General features: G+C 50.1%; 1 protein-coding gene across 1 annotated transcript; it reads left to right on the plus strand.

Annotated features, from left to right (window-relative positions):
- Positions 1–582: 582 nt before the first annotated feature.
- Positions 583–6,764, plus strand: SRSF3 (serine and arginine rich splicing factor 3). Its single transcript, NM_001245649.1, is given in 6 exon segments — positions 583–685; positions 1,434–1,641; positions 2,631–2,765; positions 4,955–4,993; positions 5,632–5,718; positions 5,965–6,764. Coding segments are annotated over 5 exon segments (495 nt in total). The 5' UTR covers positions 583–685; positions 1,434–1,435; the 3' UTR covers positions 5,993–6,764.
- Positions 6,765–16,983: the final 10,219 nt, after the last annotated feature.

Genomic DNA, 16,983 nt, shown 5'->3' on the forward strand with positions numbered 1-16,983 from the left:
ACCCCCTCTGGAGCAAATTAATACCTTAATTAGAGGTTAAAACCCATGTTATGTGTACAAATGTTATGTATGAATCAGAGTTTGGCAAAGCACATCAACATCACTGCACATCTGTAACTGAAATTCCTCCATTCAGATCCTCTCGTTTTCTCAAGCGAAAAAAAAAAAAATTAAAAAATCTGTTCTTTGTGCTCCAGTAAGCCAAGCTCGGACATAAAATTTACCAAAAACTCTGGCTTACGGCAGTTAGCTCAACACAGTAATTTAAAGCTCAGGGGGAGAAATGGGTCTGAGAGAATTGAAGCACACAGAGGTGTAAACCCTACCCGGCCGGACCTCATGGGGCCAGAGACAAAAGGAAATAAAACTTTATGTTCACGTTAGGCGGAAAAGCAGCAGTTGTGATTGCAGGGCCGGGCGGGTCCCCTCAGCGCTCCCGCCATTATCGCTGAGAGCCCGCCCGCGCGCGCGCCGCGACACCGCCTGTCAATCAGCGCAACGGCGCCCTCTGATTCGCTGTCGCGTGGCGTCACGTGGGAGAGGCCTGGCCCTATATAAAGGCGGGCGGGGTCGGTACCAGCCGCCATTTTGTCCAGTGAGGAAAAGCGGAGCTGGGGTCTCGCTGAGGGTCGAGTCGGCTGAGTTTAGCGCGGGCTCCCTTCGCGCGCCCTCCCTCTAAGCACCGGTGAGGATCTTCACCCCGGAGGGCGGGGGGGAGGCGGCAGCCGCGGTTTCGGTGCCCGGCAGGGCGGATGGAAGCGGCGGTGGCGGCAAACAAAGAGCAGCCGCCATTTTGTATATCCGGGCCGGGCGGCGGCTGCCGCGGCCCTGAGGGGAGCTGGGCGGGGAGGCGGCGGGATGCCGGGAGGAGCCCGTTCGCGGCCTGTTTCCCGCGGGGTGTGAGACCAGGCGGGGTGGGAAGTGCCGCGGGGCGGGGTGGCGGCATCCCGTCCGCCAGTGGCAGCGCTGGTCCCTCAGGCCGCGCCGAGGAGCGGCTCCGGAGCGAGGCCCCGGGCATTGCCCGCGGGGCTCGGCGGGAAATGGCGCTGCCCCCCCGCCCCGTTCTGCGCGGATTGCCCTGATCCTAATCCCGCTCCGGGAACAATGGAGCCTCCCCCGCGCAGCGCCCTCTGCAGACCCCCCCGCGCTGAGCAGGAAAAGGGGCACAGGGACCTCCCTCCACAAATCTAAACAGTAAAAGCAAGCGAAATTCCCCGGAATACTGGATGTTAATCACACTGTGGCATAGCAGATCTCTTGTTGTGTTTTAAGTTTTTTTCCACCCCGCTCGCCCTTTCCAAACAATGTCTCTATCACAGCGCATCACTGCTGATGTTTCAGGGGGCAGCAGCCAATAGAGTGACTTCCCTTGGAAGTGAACAAGCACATGCACTGTGTTAAAATACATGTGAACTTCTTTTTTCTTGTCCTAGCAATGCATCGTGACTCTTGTCCGCTGGACTGCAAGGTTTATGTGGGTAACCTTGGAAACAATGGCAACAAAACGGAATTAGAGCGAGCTTTTGGCTACTATGGACCACTGCGCAGTGTATGGGTGGCGAGAAATCCTCCTGGGTTTGCCTTTGTGGAATTTGAAGATCCCCGAGATGCAGCTGATGCAGTAAGAGAACTAGATGGAAGGTAAAGTGTGCTTGGCTTGGCTATTCAAAGTGTGAGATTTTATAGGAGTGATACAATTTTAAATTGTGAAGCTTAAACAGGACTGAATTTTTTTTTTGCGCTTGGGAAAACGAGAGGATCTGAATGGAGGAATTTCAGTTACAGATATGCAGTGCTGTTGATGTGCTTTGCCAAACTCTCATTCATACATAACATTTGTACATACAATATTTCTTATGCACTGTTTATTTGTATCATACTATAAGGATGTTCTTATAGTGCAGCAGTAGAATTCCAGAATGGTTTGGGCTGGAAGGAACCTCAAAGCTCATCCAGTCCTACCTTCCCCATGGGCAGGGGCACCTTCCACCATCCCAGGCTGCTCCAAGCTTCATCCAGCCTGGCCTTGGATACTTCCAGGGATCCAGGGGCAGTCACAGCCTCTCTGGGCACCCTGTTCCAGGGCCTCCCCATCCTCACAGGGAGGAACTCCTTCCCAAAAACCCATCTAGCCTTGCCCTGCTTGTGAATAGCATTGTAATGGTTAATTTTGCTCTTCTCAGTTGAATTCCCAAGTTAGAAATTATTTGCATCTCTGTGTGTGTTAATTAAATTGCAGATGGTGTTACTATAAAGAGATAAAACTGATCGTGGAGACTCTCCTTTGCTCTTTACTGGCACGGCAGTTTTGAGAAGCAGCCAAACCTTTTGTCTGCCAAAAAACATCAGAACGGTTTGGGCTGGAAGCCCATCCAGTTCCACCCTCTGCCGTGGGCAGGGACACCTTCCACTAGATAGATCAGGTTGCTCCAAGCCTGTCCAGCCTGGCCTTGGATGCTTCCAGAGAAGGGTCCCCTGCAGTCATGCTGGAGCTGACTCTGGGCACTGTGCTTTGATGACAGAACATTTTTGCCCTTATGATGCATTGTTTTTCCATCTTCTGGATCACATATGCTTTATCCACGCTGCCTTTCCCTGGCAGTGCTAACCAGAGTCCCCCTCTCTTCCAGAACACTGTGCGGGTGTCGCGTCCGAGTGGAGCTCTCCAACGGGGAGAAGCGGAGTCGGAACCGTGGCCCCCCTCCGTCGTGGGGCCGGCGCCCTCGGGATGACTATCGCAGGAGGAGTCCCCCTCCTCGGCGCAGGTACCTGGGCACAGCACAATCCTAGAGCTCTTGGCACAGTTTCCACGTAGCATCCTAGAAGCAGGCTTGTTAAAGGCATGTTGATGGATGGCATTCATCTATCTGATCGTGATTCGGAAATGACAGATGCCAAAAAAAAAACCAAAATCAACCCCCACAAAATCGAGGTGAACTTGAGTTGTGTTGAATGTTGTTGGCTTTTATCCTTAGGTGACTGTGCAGTTGGTAGTCAGTGCCCTCTGTCCTGGGCTTATCCTCCTTCCTCTTAAAAACCTGCTCATCTTCTAGTCACACTTTCCCTTTCTTCCCCATACTTCAACTTAGGCTGTTCCTTTCCTTTACTCCATAATGGCGAAACATGACATACAGCAGTATAGCATTTCCATACCAATGGGTTTTTCCACTTTGTTTACAGAACTTAAATACTTCCCGAGCAGGCAGCTGTTTAATAATTGAGTAACAGTTGCTCTAAACATCTGGAATCTTGACACTTTAGTGTTAGCGTGGAAATAAAGCATCGTATGACGATCCTGTCACCTGAGATTTGCAAACCCAGCTCTAGCATATAGCAGGATTTTTGGGAACTGGCACGTTCTTGGACCCAGACTAGTTTGTCTGGCAGTTTAAGTGTGCACCGTGGTTTTTACAGGACTCAATTTACCTGTGGCAGGTGAGTGAAGTCCTCCCAAGCCAGGGTTTCAAGCTTACCCTTTTGCTGTTGAAAAAAAAATAACACATTAGGAGTATTTGTTAGCTAATAGATGGTTGTACTGATGGCTTGTTTTTCATTTTTTTTATGCTTTTTGGTCCATCTATTAATAAAAATGAACCCGTTACAGAGTCACCATCATGTCTCTTCTCACCACCCTCTGAGTCTGCATTAGCCAGCCAACTAGCCCTTTCAGCGTCATGTGACCAGCGCGCCCCATGCAGCTTGGCTGGTGTCGTTTCACATGACCCAGGCATGGCCAGTCGTCAGGTTGCACCGCCCTTTGGTTCCCGAGCATGCTGTTTTCTCTCAGCCTTCTCTCCAACCTTAACCAAATCGGCAGCAGCCACCTCGACCGCCCACACATTCCCGGCCAATCAGCTCAGCTGTTTATTTACCAAATGTCTTCACAACAACTACAGCAGCAGCCTTCGGCTAACAAAAAAGCAGGAAAAATCCACAACACCCCCTTCGCCAACCAACTAAATACAACGCAACATCTGGCAAAACCTTTTCAGCAAATTCTTCTTGGCAGTCAGTCCGGCAGCCTCACCTCACCATTTCTAGCTTGTTGAAACCAAAGACTTGTAAGTTTTTCCTGCTTATACAGTTTACTGCTGGTTAAAATAAGGAGTAAGCGGCTTATAAGTAATTACTTTTCTCAATCAAAGGCTGGCTGTGCATAATTGAGTGGTAACGTACATATGTTGCTTGAGAAAACTTTTAAGGGTGATATGGAAGCTCTTACACTGTGAATAATGTAAAAACCAGGATATTTGCATGTGAGATGCCAAACTAAATTTTTAATAAAGCTCTAACAGATGTAGCTTTTCCTTGCCAGAAAAATCCTATCACCTTTAAATGGTTTTACTAACAGTTTTCAAAACTTAAAACAATTACTTTTTGGGATGAACTGGGCCGAGCTAAGGTTATATTTTTTACTTTTTAATTTTTTATAAGAAAATAGTCTAAACACACTCTATGGCATTAAAAATGACAATCACAAATATGCAGTTCTAATGTAGCACTTAATGGCATTATCAATATTGACACTGAGCGCATTTTCACTTTTTTTTTTTTTCCACTTGATATCTCTTATGTCTTGTTATGGACCTTTTTGGCTTGCATGGGTTCCAAAACATTTGCTCTGTGCTATTTTTGTTTTTTTTTTTTTTGGAACCACCTATGGGACTTTGTGGTGTTCTGGGCAGTGTATTTAGTTGAAATGGAAAGTGTTGCTTTGGACAACTCTGCTCTGACGCGTTCTTAGTTAAGTGAATTCGTGGTTGGAAACGTGCTGTTCACACTGAGCTTGGTTTTACTGCTTAATCTTTCCATGCCTTTTACTGGATGATGGATGCCAGTTATTCTTGGCACGTTCCCTGGGCCCAACAGTGAGTTTGACAAGTTGGGAAATGCCTCGCCCCGTTAAAGCTCAAAGAATGGATAAAGTGCCTCACATTTTATTTTCTGGTTCTAGATCACCACGAAGGAGAAGCTTCTCCCGGAGCCGCAGCAGGTACAACTCCCTTCCCTACCCCATGGACTGCTCCAGCCTAGGGGGTTGAAAAGAGCAGCCCTAAACAGCTCCACGTGTGGGCTGTGCACAATCAGTAGTTTGGTAAAAGGGAAACACATTTGCTTCTGTTACATTGTTTGCCTGGAATTACTGAGCTGTTTGAGATTCCAGGGATAGCAGTGGAAGGATATGGAGAGAAGAAGTAATTTCCTTTCTGCAGCTGCCTGGCATCTTCTGTCAGTTTTCCCCAAAGTTTAAGTGTCAATGTGCTACTCTCTCACAGATACTCTGAGCATAGGATCATTGAGCCCTGAGGTGGGAAAAGATGATTGAGTCCAGCCATAAATCAGAATGTGATTTAGTGGGATTCTGGAAAAAAAAAAACAAACCAAAAAAAAACCCAAAAAAACACCCACAAAACTTGTGCAAAGTACTACATGCCTGTTTACAGCACATTATAAGCTGTTGGCTCAGGCTGATTGTTCTTCCCTCAAGAAAGGGTTAATAGCAGCATGGCTAACAGGTTTTCCCTGGTTGAATAGTTTGAACCCTTCACTCCTGAAGGGAGGCTCCTCAGGCAGCCTCCTTGGCCTGGTGGAAGCTTTGCTCTGATGATGTGGTGTTGTGATCTGTACCAGGTCCCTCTCCAGAGACAGAAGAAGAGAGAGATCACTCTCACGGGAGAGGAACCACAAGCCTTCTCGCTCCTTTTCCAGGTCACGCAGGTGAGAACAGCCTTCAGTGTTTGTGTGTTCTGAGTAAATGTGAAAATAACTTTGTGCCTTGTTGGAGAACCACGTGTAGCGTCATAGGAGATTCTTCACCCTAAACAGCAAAATACTCAGTTTTATTAAATGAACAGTATTTTTAAAATGCTTAAATATTACCTGCTGATTGTGGCTGGGGAGCTTAAAGGAAAATCTGCTGTTCCTCACACCTGATCCTAACCTTACCTGTTTGTTGTTCTTCAGTCGCTCCAGGTCAAATGAGAGGAAATAGGACTGTGGGAAGGAGCTGTGTACAGGAAGTCATGAGATCCGAGGCCAGGAGTATGTACAGAACATTGTTTTGTTTTGAGACTTCATAAAGCTTGGTGCATTTTTAAAATGTTTTAGCTGTTGAACTTGCTTTGTTCCTTGTATCTTGTAACAGGTGGCAAATGTAAAGATGTGAATCTGTATATGGTTCTGAGCAGATCCTATGATTTGTAATATTAATGGTTTTCCAATGTACCATTAGACATGAGGCGTGTGTGTGTGTGCAATGGCAAATGGTGTGTAGCTGGGACAGCAGGGCTGGGCTGGGGGTTGCTGGGGCTCAGCTTGAGGAAGTGTGCAGGGATGGGTGTGTCCCTTGTGGGATCAGGTCAGCAGCAGAGCAGGACACAGGTGCTCCATAGCCCAGGTCTGGGAAAGAGTAGTGAGCCAGGGGCATGGGGAGGGAAAGGGTTGGGGGCTGCAGCTTTATCCAGCTCCTGTTCTGACTGAGCTGCTTTATATTCCATGAAATAAAACTTCTTAGCTATAGGGTCAGTTAATTTTGTACTTGGTGTGAGTAGAGTCCTTCATTAGATGATTGTTGGTTGACCATGTATTCCAGAAGCTCTGAATAGACCAAATCCACAGCAGAACCGACACCTGGAGTGGATGTGTTGTGTCTAATGGTACATTGTAAACATTAGTTATTAAACATTTCTTTACTGTACAAGAATTTTCATGTCACTTGTAAAATGTCTTTTGTGAGATCCTTGGGATTAAAGTTTTGGTTACAACTCGTTGTTCAGTATTTAACTCGTCCCTGACTGTGACAGTCATCCCATCTGGCTGTAACTCAGCTGTGAGTGTCCAACACAGCTGTACCTGCTCACCTGTCTGTGGTGAGATGCAGGGTGTCACTCCCATGGCAGTCTAAACCCTGGTTTACAGGTTCAGCTGGGGTGCTCAGTAGCTAATGCCACCTGGTATTTTTGCCCAACAGTGAGCCCTGCAGTGATTCCTTGGAAAGCCAGCTGGAAGTGCAAAGGTTCCCCATGGGCTGTGGGTTGGGAGCAGCAGTTAAGGTATTCATCCCATCTCAGTCTGGAAGCCAAAATTTACCCTGAAGATTCACTTCCTGTAGAAATGCAGCATGGCTGGAGGGCAGGTGGAGCTGCCACACTGCCCGAGGGCTCCCTTACACCTGAATCCCAGATTGCTCCATTGGTTCAGTTTTTGGTTTAGATTAAATCCCTCATGCTAAACACTGCTGGTGGAGTTTCCTTTGCTTGATGGTTTCCAGACAGGGACAGGAGATGGTGAAGCTGTAAGAGAAGGATGTGCTGGTACTGCTGAGCTCAGTGTTCATTCAGATTGATTTATTTTTTAATGACTTTATGTTGGTTGGGCTGGGTCTTGAAGGTCTCTTCCAACCCCTCTGAAGTTCTGTTGATGAGTTAAAGACTGGGTGTTGCTGTGTCTCCCACCTCGCAGGTGCTTTGAGAGGCACTGAAAGCCAGAACTGCCCCTGGAGTGGGATTCAGCAGTGAGCTGGGAATGCCCAGGCCCGTCCCCGGCTTTTGCGGGGCTCGTTTCACCTGCGGAGGGTGTGAGGGAGCAGCGGGAGGAGCGGGCTGAGCCGTGCGGTGCCGCCGGTATCCGGCAGGGGTCAGCGCGGCTCCTCGGGCCGGGGCCTGTTCGCTCTGCGGGTGCCCCAGCCCGGCTCCGGGCCCGGGGGCTGCCCGGGGCTCCGGCCCAGCTCCGGGTGGGGCCCGAGGCTGCCCGGAGCCCTGCCTGGTTTCGTTCCCTTTCCCTACGTGCCTCTGGCAGTGTCGGATGTGCAGAAGGGTCACAGCTCGTCGTGCCTCTGCTGGCACAGACATTCTTGCTGTGGTTACCTGGGGGAACAAGGAGCCTTCAGTAGTTCAGCTACTGCAGGGAGAGAAATCTGAAGTGCCAGAGACAGTGGGAAACGGGTTGTGGTTTTCATACACAACAGTCTTGCGGAACTGGAAGCGTTTCAGTTTCAGGTTTTTGACTATTTTACTCCACAGCTGAATGAAGAAGTTGCCCCTCAGATCAGAAGTGATCTGGTTTTATACAATCAGGTGGAAGTTTGAAGGGGAACACAATGACCAGCTTCTAGAGAAACATGGGAAATGTATAAATGTTTTTATAAACACTGACTGAGCAGCCCTTCCCACAGGGTATAGGTAATGAGCTATTTTTGATGTACCGGCACATTTGCTGGTTTCAGGCTTCTCCTTCCTGTCTGAGGGAGTGACCAGCCTGGGAGTATTGTGTTTACAAAGTTTGCTCTCAAATGAAATGTACAAGGAAGTGTTGGTTTTCTAAGGCCAGGGACATCCCTTGCCTCTCCCCAAAGATTCTCCTCTCCCCCAAGACTCCAGGAGGAGTCACCAAGCAGTTTGTCCCTGCCAGGGTAGGACAGAGGGACACTATCCATGGTTCCTTGGCAAAACCTCAGCCACAGCCCTGCTGTGGAGACTGCTGGAGTGATGGAGCAATTGCTGCTAACTGACACCGTCCAAATTGTTTCAGGGCCTGGTTTCATGGTGCTGACATGTAATGTTACGTGGTGTTTCTAATCTGGGGAGGGGTTTAACTGCACCTGCTTCAGGCAGAAGCATCCTGGGGTTAATCCTCACAGTGCCTCAGCACATCCCAGTTATTTTGTACACTCTCACTGGGGAGAGAATTGTGTGCAAATGGGTTTGCAGAGAAGAGAATCTTGTTGGTTTTTTTTTTTTTTATGTACATGCTGCTCTTTGTTTTTGACCAAAGATAGTGTTAAGAATATGCCTTGCACTTAGAAAGTGGAGAGGTTAAGGATGTCCTTGCTTTTGGGATTTGTTTCACTGGCCTTCAGACAGGGTCATGCTTGGGTGAGGAGTTGTGATCATCCCAAGCACTGACAGTGCTTCTGGTTAGACTGCTCCATGTGCAGGATGACATGTCCATATGCATATGCTAGTTAGGACAAAAACTGGAGAAAAGGAAGGCTGACAGATAATGTTAGAAAAACAAGGAAAAAATCCCTTGAAAAATAGTTTTTGTCTGTTCCACTCAAATTCACCAGGTTTTTAGGGTACCTTATCCTGTCAGAGCTGACCCTGTTCAGAAAGCTGAAGGGAGCCAGTATGGATCATACCCAGTGTTGATTTCAAAGCTGAGCCTTGGGAAGGATTGCTGCTTCCCTGTGCCAAATCCCTGTCCAGAGGTGCAGCCTGGCAGTTTCTGGTTTTTCCTCTATTAAACGGATTTGCTCCCCCTCCAAGAGCAGAAAAGAGCTGCAGGAGTCCAGAGCCAAACCTTGCTCTGTGAAAGAAGAGCTTTTTTACTCTTGGACAAACAGGTGTGCTCTGTTACCCCCCTCATCCTCCAAACCCAGTCTGGTTCTGGAGCTTTGCTCTTCTGTCCTCCAGCCACAGCTGGAACTGTAATGTGCTGCTGATGGAGGGGCCTTGCATTTCATCCTCTGCCTTTACATTTCCTTCTTTTTGAAACCAGGGAGACACCACACAGTGTCCATGGATCTTCTGCAGCAGCCTTGGGCAGGTTATACCTTGTAGCTCTGAACCTCTCCTGCTTTGGTGGGGCTCTGTCAGCATAACCCACTGCTCTAAGGACTTTTGGCCCTATAGATGTTTTCAGGGTTTTGTGTTTATTAATAAAATCATGGAATCACTAAGGTTGGAAAAGCCCTCTAATTAACATTGAGTTCAGCCGTTCCCCCAGCAGTGCCTGGGCACTTCTGCAGCTTTTTACTGCTGTTATCACCTCTTTTCAGTTTCAAGTTTTACTTTCATTTGCTGTGATCTCATCACCATGAGCTGCCTCAATGTCTCCGGATACACAGATCCTCGAAGTGGCTGAATGTTGGACATTCTGCTGGATTTAATCCCTGTCCAAATCCTGCCCCAGAAATATTGTCCCAAAACCTGAGCTGTGGTTACCCCCGCAGGTCAACCTCCTCTGGTGCTGTCACAGCGCAGAATCTCTTGGCTGAAAAAGAAAAAACCAAGTGAAACAACTGGAGCATCAGCCCCTTTCGCAAACAAAAGGCTGAAGGGCAGGAGTGCAATTCCAGTTGCTCCGGTTGGACCTTAGCTCCTGCACGGGGCGATGGCACCGTGCCCTACCTGCCATAAAGAGGCAGCTCCCCACTGCCCTGCTGCTGGAATGCAGCACAACCTCAACCTGCCGGGAAGAGGCAGAATAAAGCCAGTTTTTGCTTGGCCATGCTTTGCAGTCGGTCAGTCAGGGGCTTGCCGGAGCTGAAGCCTTATCCCAGGCTCTCACATGAGAAGTGTTTTGGCTTCCTCCAAACATCATCGCTGTCTGGGGTTGCTCTTTCGTTTCTGCAGTTTCACTGGGGCACGGCCACACGAGTTCCTCTGTTAATGCCTTTCAAACAAACACGGCTGGGGACTAAAATAAACACGGGATCCAGACAAATACAAAATAGACATGCAAGAGGAACACTATGTTCGTTCCCAAGTGATTCATGTGGCTATTATTTAATAATTTAGTGGCTGACATAACTTGGAGTCGAACAAATCTTCACATTGATTTGGGTGGTGTTTCTGCTTGCTCCTCTAAGTCATTTTTGCTGTCAGATTTTCTGTGGGAGTGATCCCAGTTGGAAAAGGGAAGCACACGGCCTTCCCAGCTGGATCCTGTCACCGTGTGCAGCGGTGTCGCTCCACAACCTCCCTGACTGAGGGGATTCCTCCTGCTGCAGTCACGTTGTTGTTCTTGGGCATTTTGCTGGGCGACACAGAAGTTGTCATGTGCCACTGCCTGATGCCACCCCCAAAACAGTCCGGGGTGTGTGACAGGCCCTGGGCAGCCCCAGCGCTCCTCTGGGACTGCGCTATCGGGGTGCAGCAGTGGTGTTGGGGTGGGGCACCGTGTCACTTGGGCTGTCACTTGGGAAGATCGCCCCTGCCAGCTGTGAGAGAGGCATTATCTCCTCGTGGGCAGAGGCTGCTTAGGACATGAATATTCAAAAATATTCAGCAGGAAGTCTCGGTACTGTCCCAGCCCTCCCTGCTGACGGAGGGTTTGCTGTCAGTGTTTGATACAAAGTGTTTGCAGTCAGTGTTTCACAGAATCCCGGAATGGTTTGGGTTGGGAGGGACCTTAAAACTCATTTCTGCCACCCTGTGCCATGGGCAGGAACACCTTCCACTAGTTCAGGTTGCTCCAAACCCCATTCAACCTGGCCTTGGATACTTCCAAGGCTGGGGCAGCCACAGCTTCTCTGAGCAACCTGTGCCAGGGCCTCAGCCTCATTGCAGGGAAGGATTTCTGCCCAACACCAGTGTCACTACACCTCGTGCACTGGGTGCTGCTCTTCCTGGTGCTGGATTGATCAGCTTTTCATGCACTTGTACTATAAACTTTGTGGGAGGAGGTTGCCCCAGCTGGGGAGATAAGCTCCAGGTGTGGTTTGTTGCCACTCCTGCCAAGTTGTCCTTGCAGCTGCCTGGCTGACACGTGCCGCTCAGAAACTCGTGGATGAAACTCCACCAGATTTGGAGTCAGGAGTTCCCCTGTGCAGGGAATGTTTGACAGGGACCCGTGGGGTATTTTTTGATCTACAGATATTTTCAGTATTTCCTGTTTCATAGAATCATGAAATCATTTAGGTTGGAAAAGCCCTCTAAGATCATCAAGGCTAACTGTTCCCCCAAGCACTGCCAGGTCCAGCACTAACCCATCTACACTTGTTTTGAAATATGTCCAGGGATGGTGCCTCTGCCACTGCTCTGGACAGCCTGTGCATGTGCTTGACAACCCTTCTGTGAAGGAAGTTTTTGCTAATATCCAGCCTGAACTTCTGGTGCAGCTTTAGGCTGTTTCTTCTCATTCTGTCCCCGTTCCCTGGCAGCAGAGCCCGACCTCCCAGCTGCTCCCTCCTGTCTGGGAGTTGTGCAGAGCCAGAAGGTCCCTCCTGAGCCTCCATTTCTCCAGGCTGAGCTCCTCCAGCTCCCTCAGCCCCTCCTGGTGCTCCAGACCCTTCCCCAGCTCTGTTACATTCACTGGACACACTCCAACCCCTCAACGTTTTTCTTCCTGTGAGGGGCCCAAGACTGACCCCAGGACTCAAGATGTGGCCTCAGCAGTGCCCAGCACAGGGGCAGGTGCACTTCAGCTTTACAACATCCCTCTCCCTTTGTCTCCCTCCTGCTCCCTTTGTGGATTTACAATTGGTGATCTATAAATCTCTCAGTGTTCTGCAAAGCCGAGGTTTGTGCAGAGGTGGGAAGGGCTCTGGTGCAGCATTGCTACTGCTGGATGAAGTACAGAACATTTTAAAACCTCTTTCCATCCTTTGTGGCACTGCTGACCACAGCTCCAAGTTCCAGCAAATTTTCTTTTTTTTCCTGAAACTGAAAGAGAAATTTTTATTTTTGCACCTGGAGCACCCCCACTTTAATCTCTGTGGAACTGGGCAGAGCCCCTCTAGTGTGTGGAGCATGTCCACCCACAAGGCCCAGCTCTAGGGACCAGCAGGGTGAAAGCTGCTCCTCCATCCCCATTCCCTGAAATCCTGCTCTGCCTGACTGACATGTAGGAGGAAAAGCAATCGACCCTTACCCCGTGTCAAGGTGGTGGCTGCCATATCATCACCTCTGCTTTTATTGCCATCTCAGCTGTCCCCTCCCATTGCCTCTGCTCTGCTCTGGGCTGTGCACGAGTCACGAGGCAGAGCTCTCTGTCTGTCTGTCTGTCTGTCTGAGGTCTGGGTCCTGGTCCTGCCCTCCTACAGATCCCATTTCATGACATGTTCAGGGTCTGCCTGTCCCTGGCTGTGCCCCTTCCCTCCCTCTGCCCACGGCCAGCCCCACTCCTCACCCTCAGCACAAAGTGAATCACGAGGCTGTGCTGGACTGGGGCATTCCCGAAAGGTGTGACTGGAGATCCCAGGAGATGGTGACACACGCTGAGCCAGCGGGTGTTGGGATGGGTGAGGGGGCACGTCCCAGAGCCCAGGTTTGTGGGGGACAACCCAAACTCCCAGCACCTGAGAGTGGAGACACCCCACCCTGGTGTCTGGGTGCTTCAGGCAGAGGGTGCCCCAGGGGATTGGGGTTGTTTCAGAGGTGACATCATGAGCAAGTGCTTAGTCAGGGCTCCTCATCCTCACCTCCTTCTCGTGGCTATGAAGGGCCAGATTGAGCTCCCAATGGATTTCAAGCCATCCATGGCTTGGAGAGCAGCAAATCCCTCAGCAGCAGCACCGTGCCACACGTGCTGTGCATTGGGAAGAATTACATCCATTGACAGCTTCCAGGGGCTGGGCTGCACCGAGAGCTGGGCACCCGTGAGCTGCATGGACAGGAGCAATCCTGCCCTGCACTCCTTCCACTTGCTTATCCTGCTGGGTAAGGTTCTGCTGTTCCTCCCCCTGCCCTCACTGAGATGCCCCTGGGGAACTGCTGGCTGTAAAATAAACCCCAGTGAGCATTTTGGATGGACCTTATTCCCTGCAGGAAGCACTGCAAGAGGCTGGAGCCGCTCGCCCTGGTTCCCAGTGGGTGTCTGTGTCCCCTCCGGTGTCTGCCCCGTCCTGCCGTGCTCTGGGGCCGTGGGCAATGAGGTGGAGCAGCCAGGGAATAAAGGGGCAGCCGGGTGCAGGGTTTGGAGCCAGGTACTGCAGCCACCCGGCCATACTCCGAACAATGAGGCCTTTGCTGCCAGCAAAAAAACCCCACAAAGCTTCCAAGCTGCTCATGGAAAGTCAGTGAAGCAATTACGTTAATGACTATGAATGGGGCTAAAAACAATCTTGGATGAAAATGAGTGAGGGGCCGAATGAAGCGACCGATTCATAGCCTGGCTCCCGCATCCAGGAATATTTCCAGTAAGCAAAGGCCTTGTTTTAGGACTGTCTCATCCCCTATTTGTGCTTGGTGGGACTCTATTTCCACTCTGCTGGGTCTGGTGTCTCATCAAAATGCCTTCATAAATGGGGCAAACAAGGGCTGGATATGGCAGGGGAACAGTCAATTAACACGATCCGAGTTCTTTTAGGGGCAGAGTTAATCAAGCATTCAGCGTTTTGTCATTCTTGTCTTTCTTTCCTGGGAAAATCCTATTAGTATAAAATCACTTAATAGGGCACTTCAAAGAGCTGATGGGAAAACAGGCTTCGCTGGGATATAAACGCCCTCCAGCTGAACACTGGGTTCATTTAGACTTCTGCTGGAGCGTGAGGGTTTCATTAAGAGCCTTCACTTTTCCCACTTAAAAGAAAAAAGCTTGTTAGCAGAGATAATAAGAAAAAAAAAAAAAAAAAACACAGAGAAAAAACTCTGGGTGATTTGAATCTTGCTGAAGAGGCTTTTTAGTGCCGGAATACTCAGGACTTTGTCACTGGCAATCTGCTGTCCTGTGTTGAGTAATTTCCACCTGCCTGGGATGTTCTGGCAAGTAAAAGCTGCTTAAGGAGGGGAAAAAAAAATCACCCCTGTGCTCCATGGAGTGGGACACAGCCCTGGCTGGACATTTGGGGTGTAGGATGGTGTGTTTTGTAGGACTGAACCCCAACCCCTTGTGCTTACCTCCCCACTCTCCGTGCTGGGGCAGAGGTCCTATGTTAGTTCCCCTCATTTTCAGGGTGTTTCCCTGGGTAGAAATTCACCTTTTTGCAGAGTTTGTGTTTATCTCACCTTGAGAAACGTGTGCCCCGATTTCTGCCATCTCCATTCCAAAAGACCTGAGGGGATGCTTATCCACCCAAATCTTTGCTGTTTCCCCCTCTGTGCTGGTTGATCTAACAGGAATATTACTTCCCCATCCCAAAAAACCCTCTTCACATAGACCTTTGACCACTAAATCTCAAAACCGTGTAAAATCCCTACATGTGGGAAATCTGTGTGCATTTAAAACAGTCCTGATGAGCACGGGCTGGACCTTGGGGTGTTATTTCTGTAAACACAGTTCTACATTTCCCCGTTCTCCATCCTATCCAAGGCTGGGGCATTCCGACCCTGATTCCTCCATCCGCCCCGAGCCGTTCCTGCTCCCCGCTGGAGCTGCCCCGTGTCCCCGCGGCTTTTGGGGGTGCTGCTTCCCGAGTCAGGGGAGGACACGGGGCAGGGACAGGGACAAGCCCCAGTGAGAAGCGATGTGCCCGGGCACGTTCCCTGCCGGATCCGTGGCTGTGTGTGGATGGGCTGAGTCACACTCCGGCTCTGCCTGCCCTGAGTGATGCGTTTGCTTCGTGTCTGCTGAGCCTTCCACTCCCTTGGGCTTCTGCGGGACCCACCTGGGGAGATCCCCTGGGAATTAAATGCTCCCGGGGGCACCTGGCTGAGGTAGCAGCTCTGCCCAGTATTTGGGTGCCCCCGGTGCTGGGAAAGAGGTTCCTTTGAAGGCTGTGAAATATGCAGTCGTTTAATATATTCCTTTTGCTTCCAGGCATTGGGACGGGTTATTCAAGGAAATGATAAACATGGATTCTCCCACGACCACACTCCTCCCCGGTGGGGGTTTGGGAGCCCTGGGGAGAGTGAGCCCGGGACAGGGGAGGTGACAGATCCCACACTATGGCTATAAATGGTGAGAAGGAAATAGCCCATCAGCCCTCGGCGCTGATCCCCAATCGTGTCTGCCCTCCTCCTTCCCTTCCTTCTCCTCCGTGTTGTGGGATCAAACACCATGAATCACCTTTGGGATTTTCTTTTTTTTTATTTTTAAGTTCCTGTATTGCCTTCTTAATCACTCTTCCCCCCCCCTTTTTTTTTTTTTTTTTTTTTTTTTCCCTCTGGTAATGCCACTGCAGACGTGCCCATGGACTTCCTGCCCCAGACCCTGACGCCATCCCTCTCCCCACTTCCCATTTCCAATAACCCACTTGGCTGAGGTCTCCTCGGAAGCCGGCGGGGCTGGAGCTCCCCTCTCCCGGAGGAAGGGAAGCGAGAGTGGAGTTTGCAAGAGCCAGAAACCTCCCCATATCCCCCATCCCGGGGTGTGGGGGTGTGGGGAGTGAGCCCTCACCCCACCAACAAATCACTGAGTTACTTTCCTAAGGGAACATGTATATCTGATTGATTTTCTCGCTGGTTTAGTCCTGGGATGAGCCCTTGGTGTAACTGGGATGTTCCCAGCAGCCAGGCTGGTCAGCTTATCTCACTCTTTGAATCCCTCAGTCTTGCCTCAGTGGTTCTGGGGCCACTCAGGGTTGCACAAGCCCCTTCCTCTGCCACTTCAAAAAGCTGCTGGTTTGATGTTCCCATTTCCTTTTGTGCACGGAGGGGGGCAGGAGGGGGGGGGGCCTTTTACGGAGAAAAAGGGATGTGTTTGAAGCAGAGAGCATCCTCTGGTAAATGCTGCTTCATCCCAGAGTCCCAGGTGGCACCGGAGCTGCACTGACCCGGGGGATGCCTGGGCTGGGGTGGTGCCAATTGCATCCCTCACATCCAGAGGGAGCAAACCCACACCTGCAGCTGGAGCAGAGCTGGAGCCTGGCAAGGAAATGGTCTGCAAGCACCCAGCGCCTCTGCATGAGGCTCTGAAGGCTGTTCCTTTCACCCAGGAGCAGAAATCATCCCTAGGTGGAAAAACTAGTGACAATTTCCCTGTCCCAACTTGTCCCCTCCTCTCCCTGCCTATTACAAACAGAAAGACAGGATGAATTTGGAGCCTTTAAATCCAGACAGCATCTTTACAGGATGAGTTTTCAGTGGTGTAGCATGATTTAAGATGATTTCCTATTCCCCATCTTCCTTTCACCTTTCCTGTCCATCCAACTGTGCCTCTCTGGGGGATTGGACAGCCACCACTGAACTAAATTCCAGCACCTTGGCACAGCTCCAGAGTGGGGACAAGTAATTGTGAAATCCTCCTGCAGCTTGTGGCAACCTCCAGTCAAACATGCCCAAAAATGTTTTCCAGCTGCCTTGGCCAGTGGGAATCTGCTGCTCCAGCTGGAAAAAGCAGGAGTGGTCTGCACACTGAGGGTCCTCCTCAGTATCTGCTGCC

Source organism: Taeniopygia guttata, chromosome 26, assembly GCF_048771995.1.
Source record: "Taeniopygia guttata chromosome 26, bTaeGut7.mat, whole genome shotgun sequence".
Classification (NCBI taxonomy): Eukaryota; Metazoa; Chordata; class Aves; order Passeriformes; family Estrildidae; genus Taeniopygia; species Taeniopygia guttata.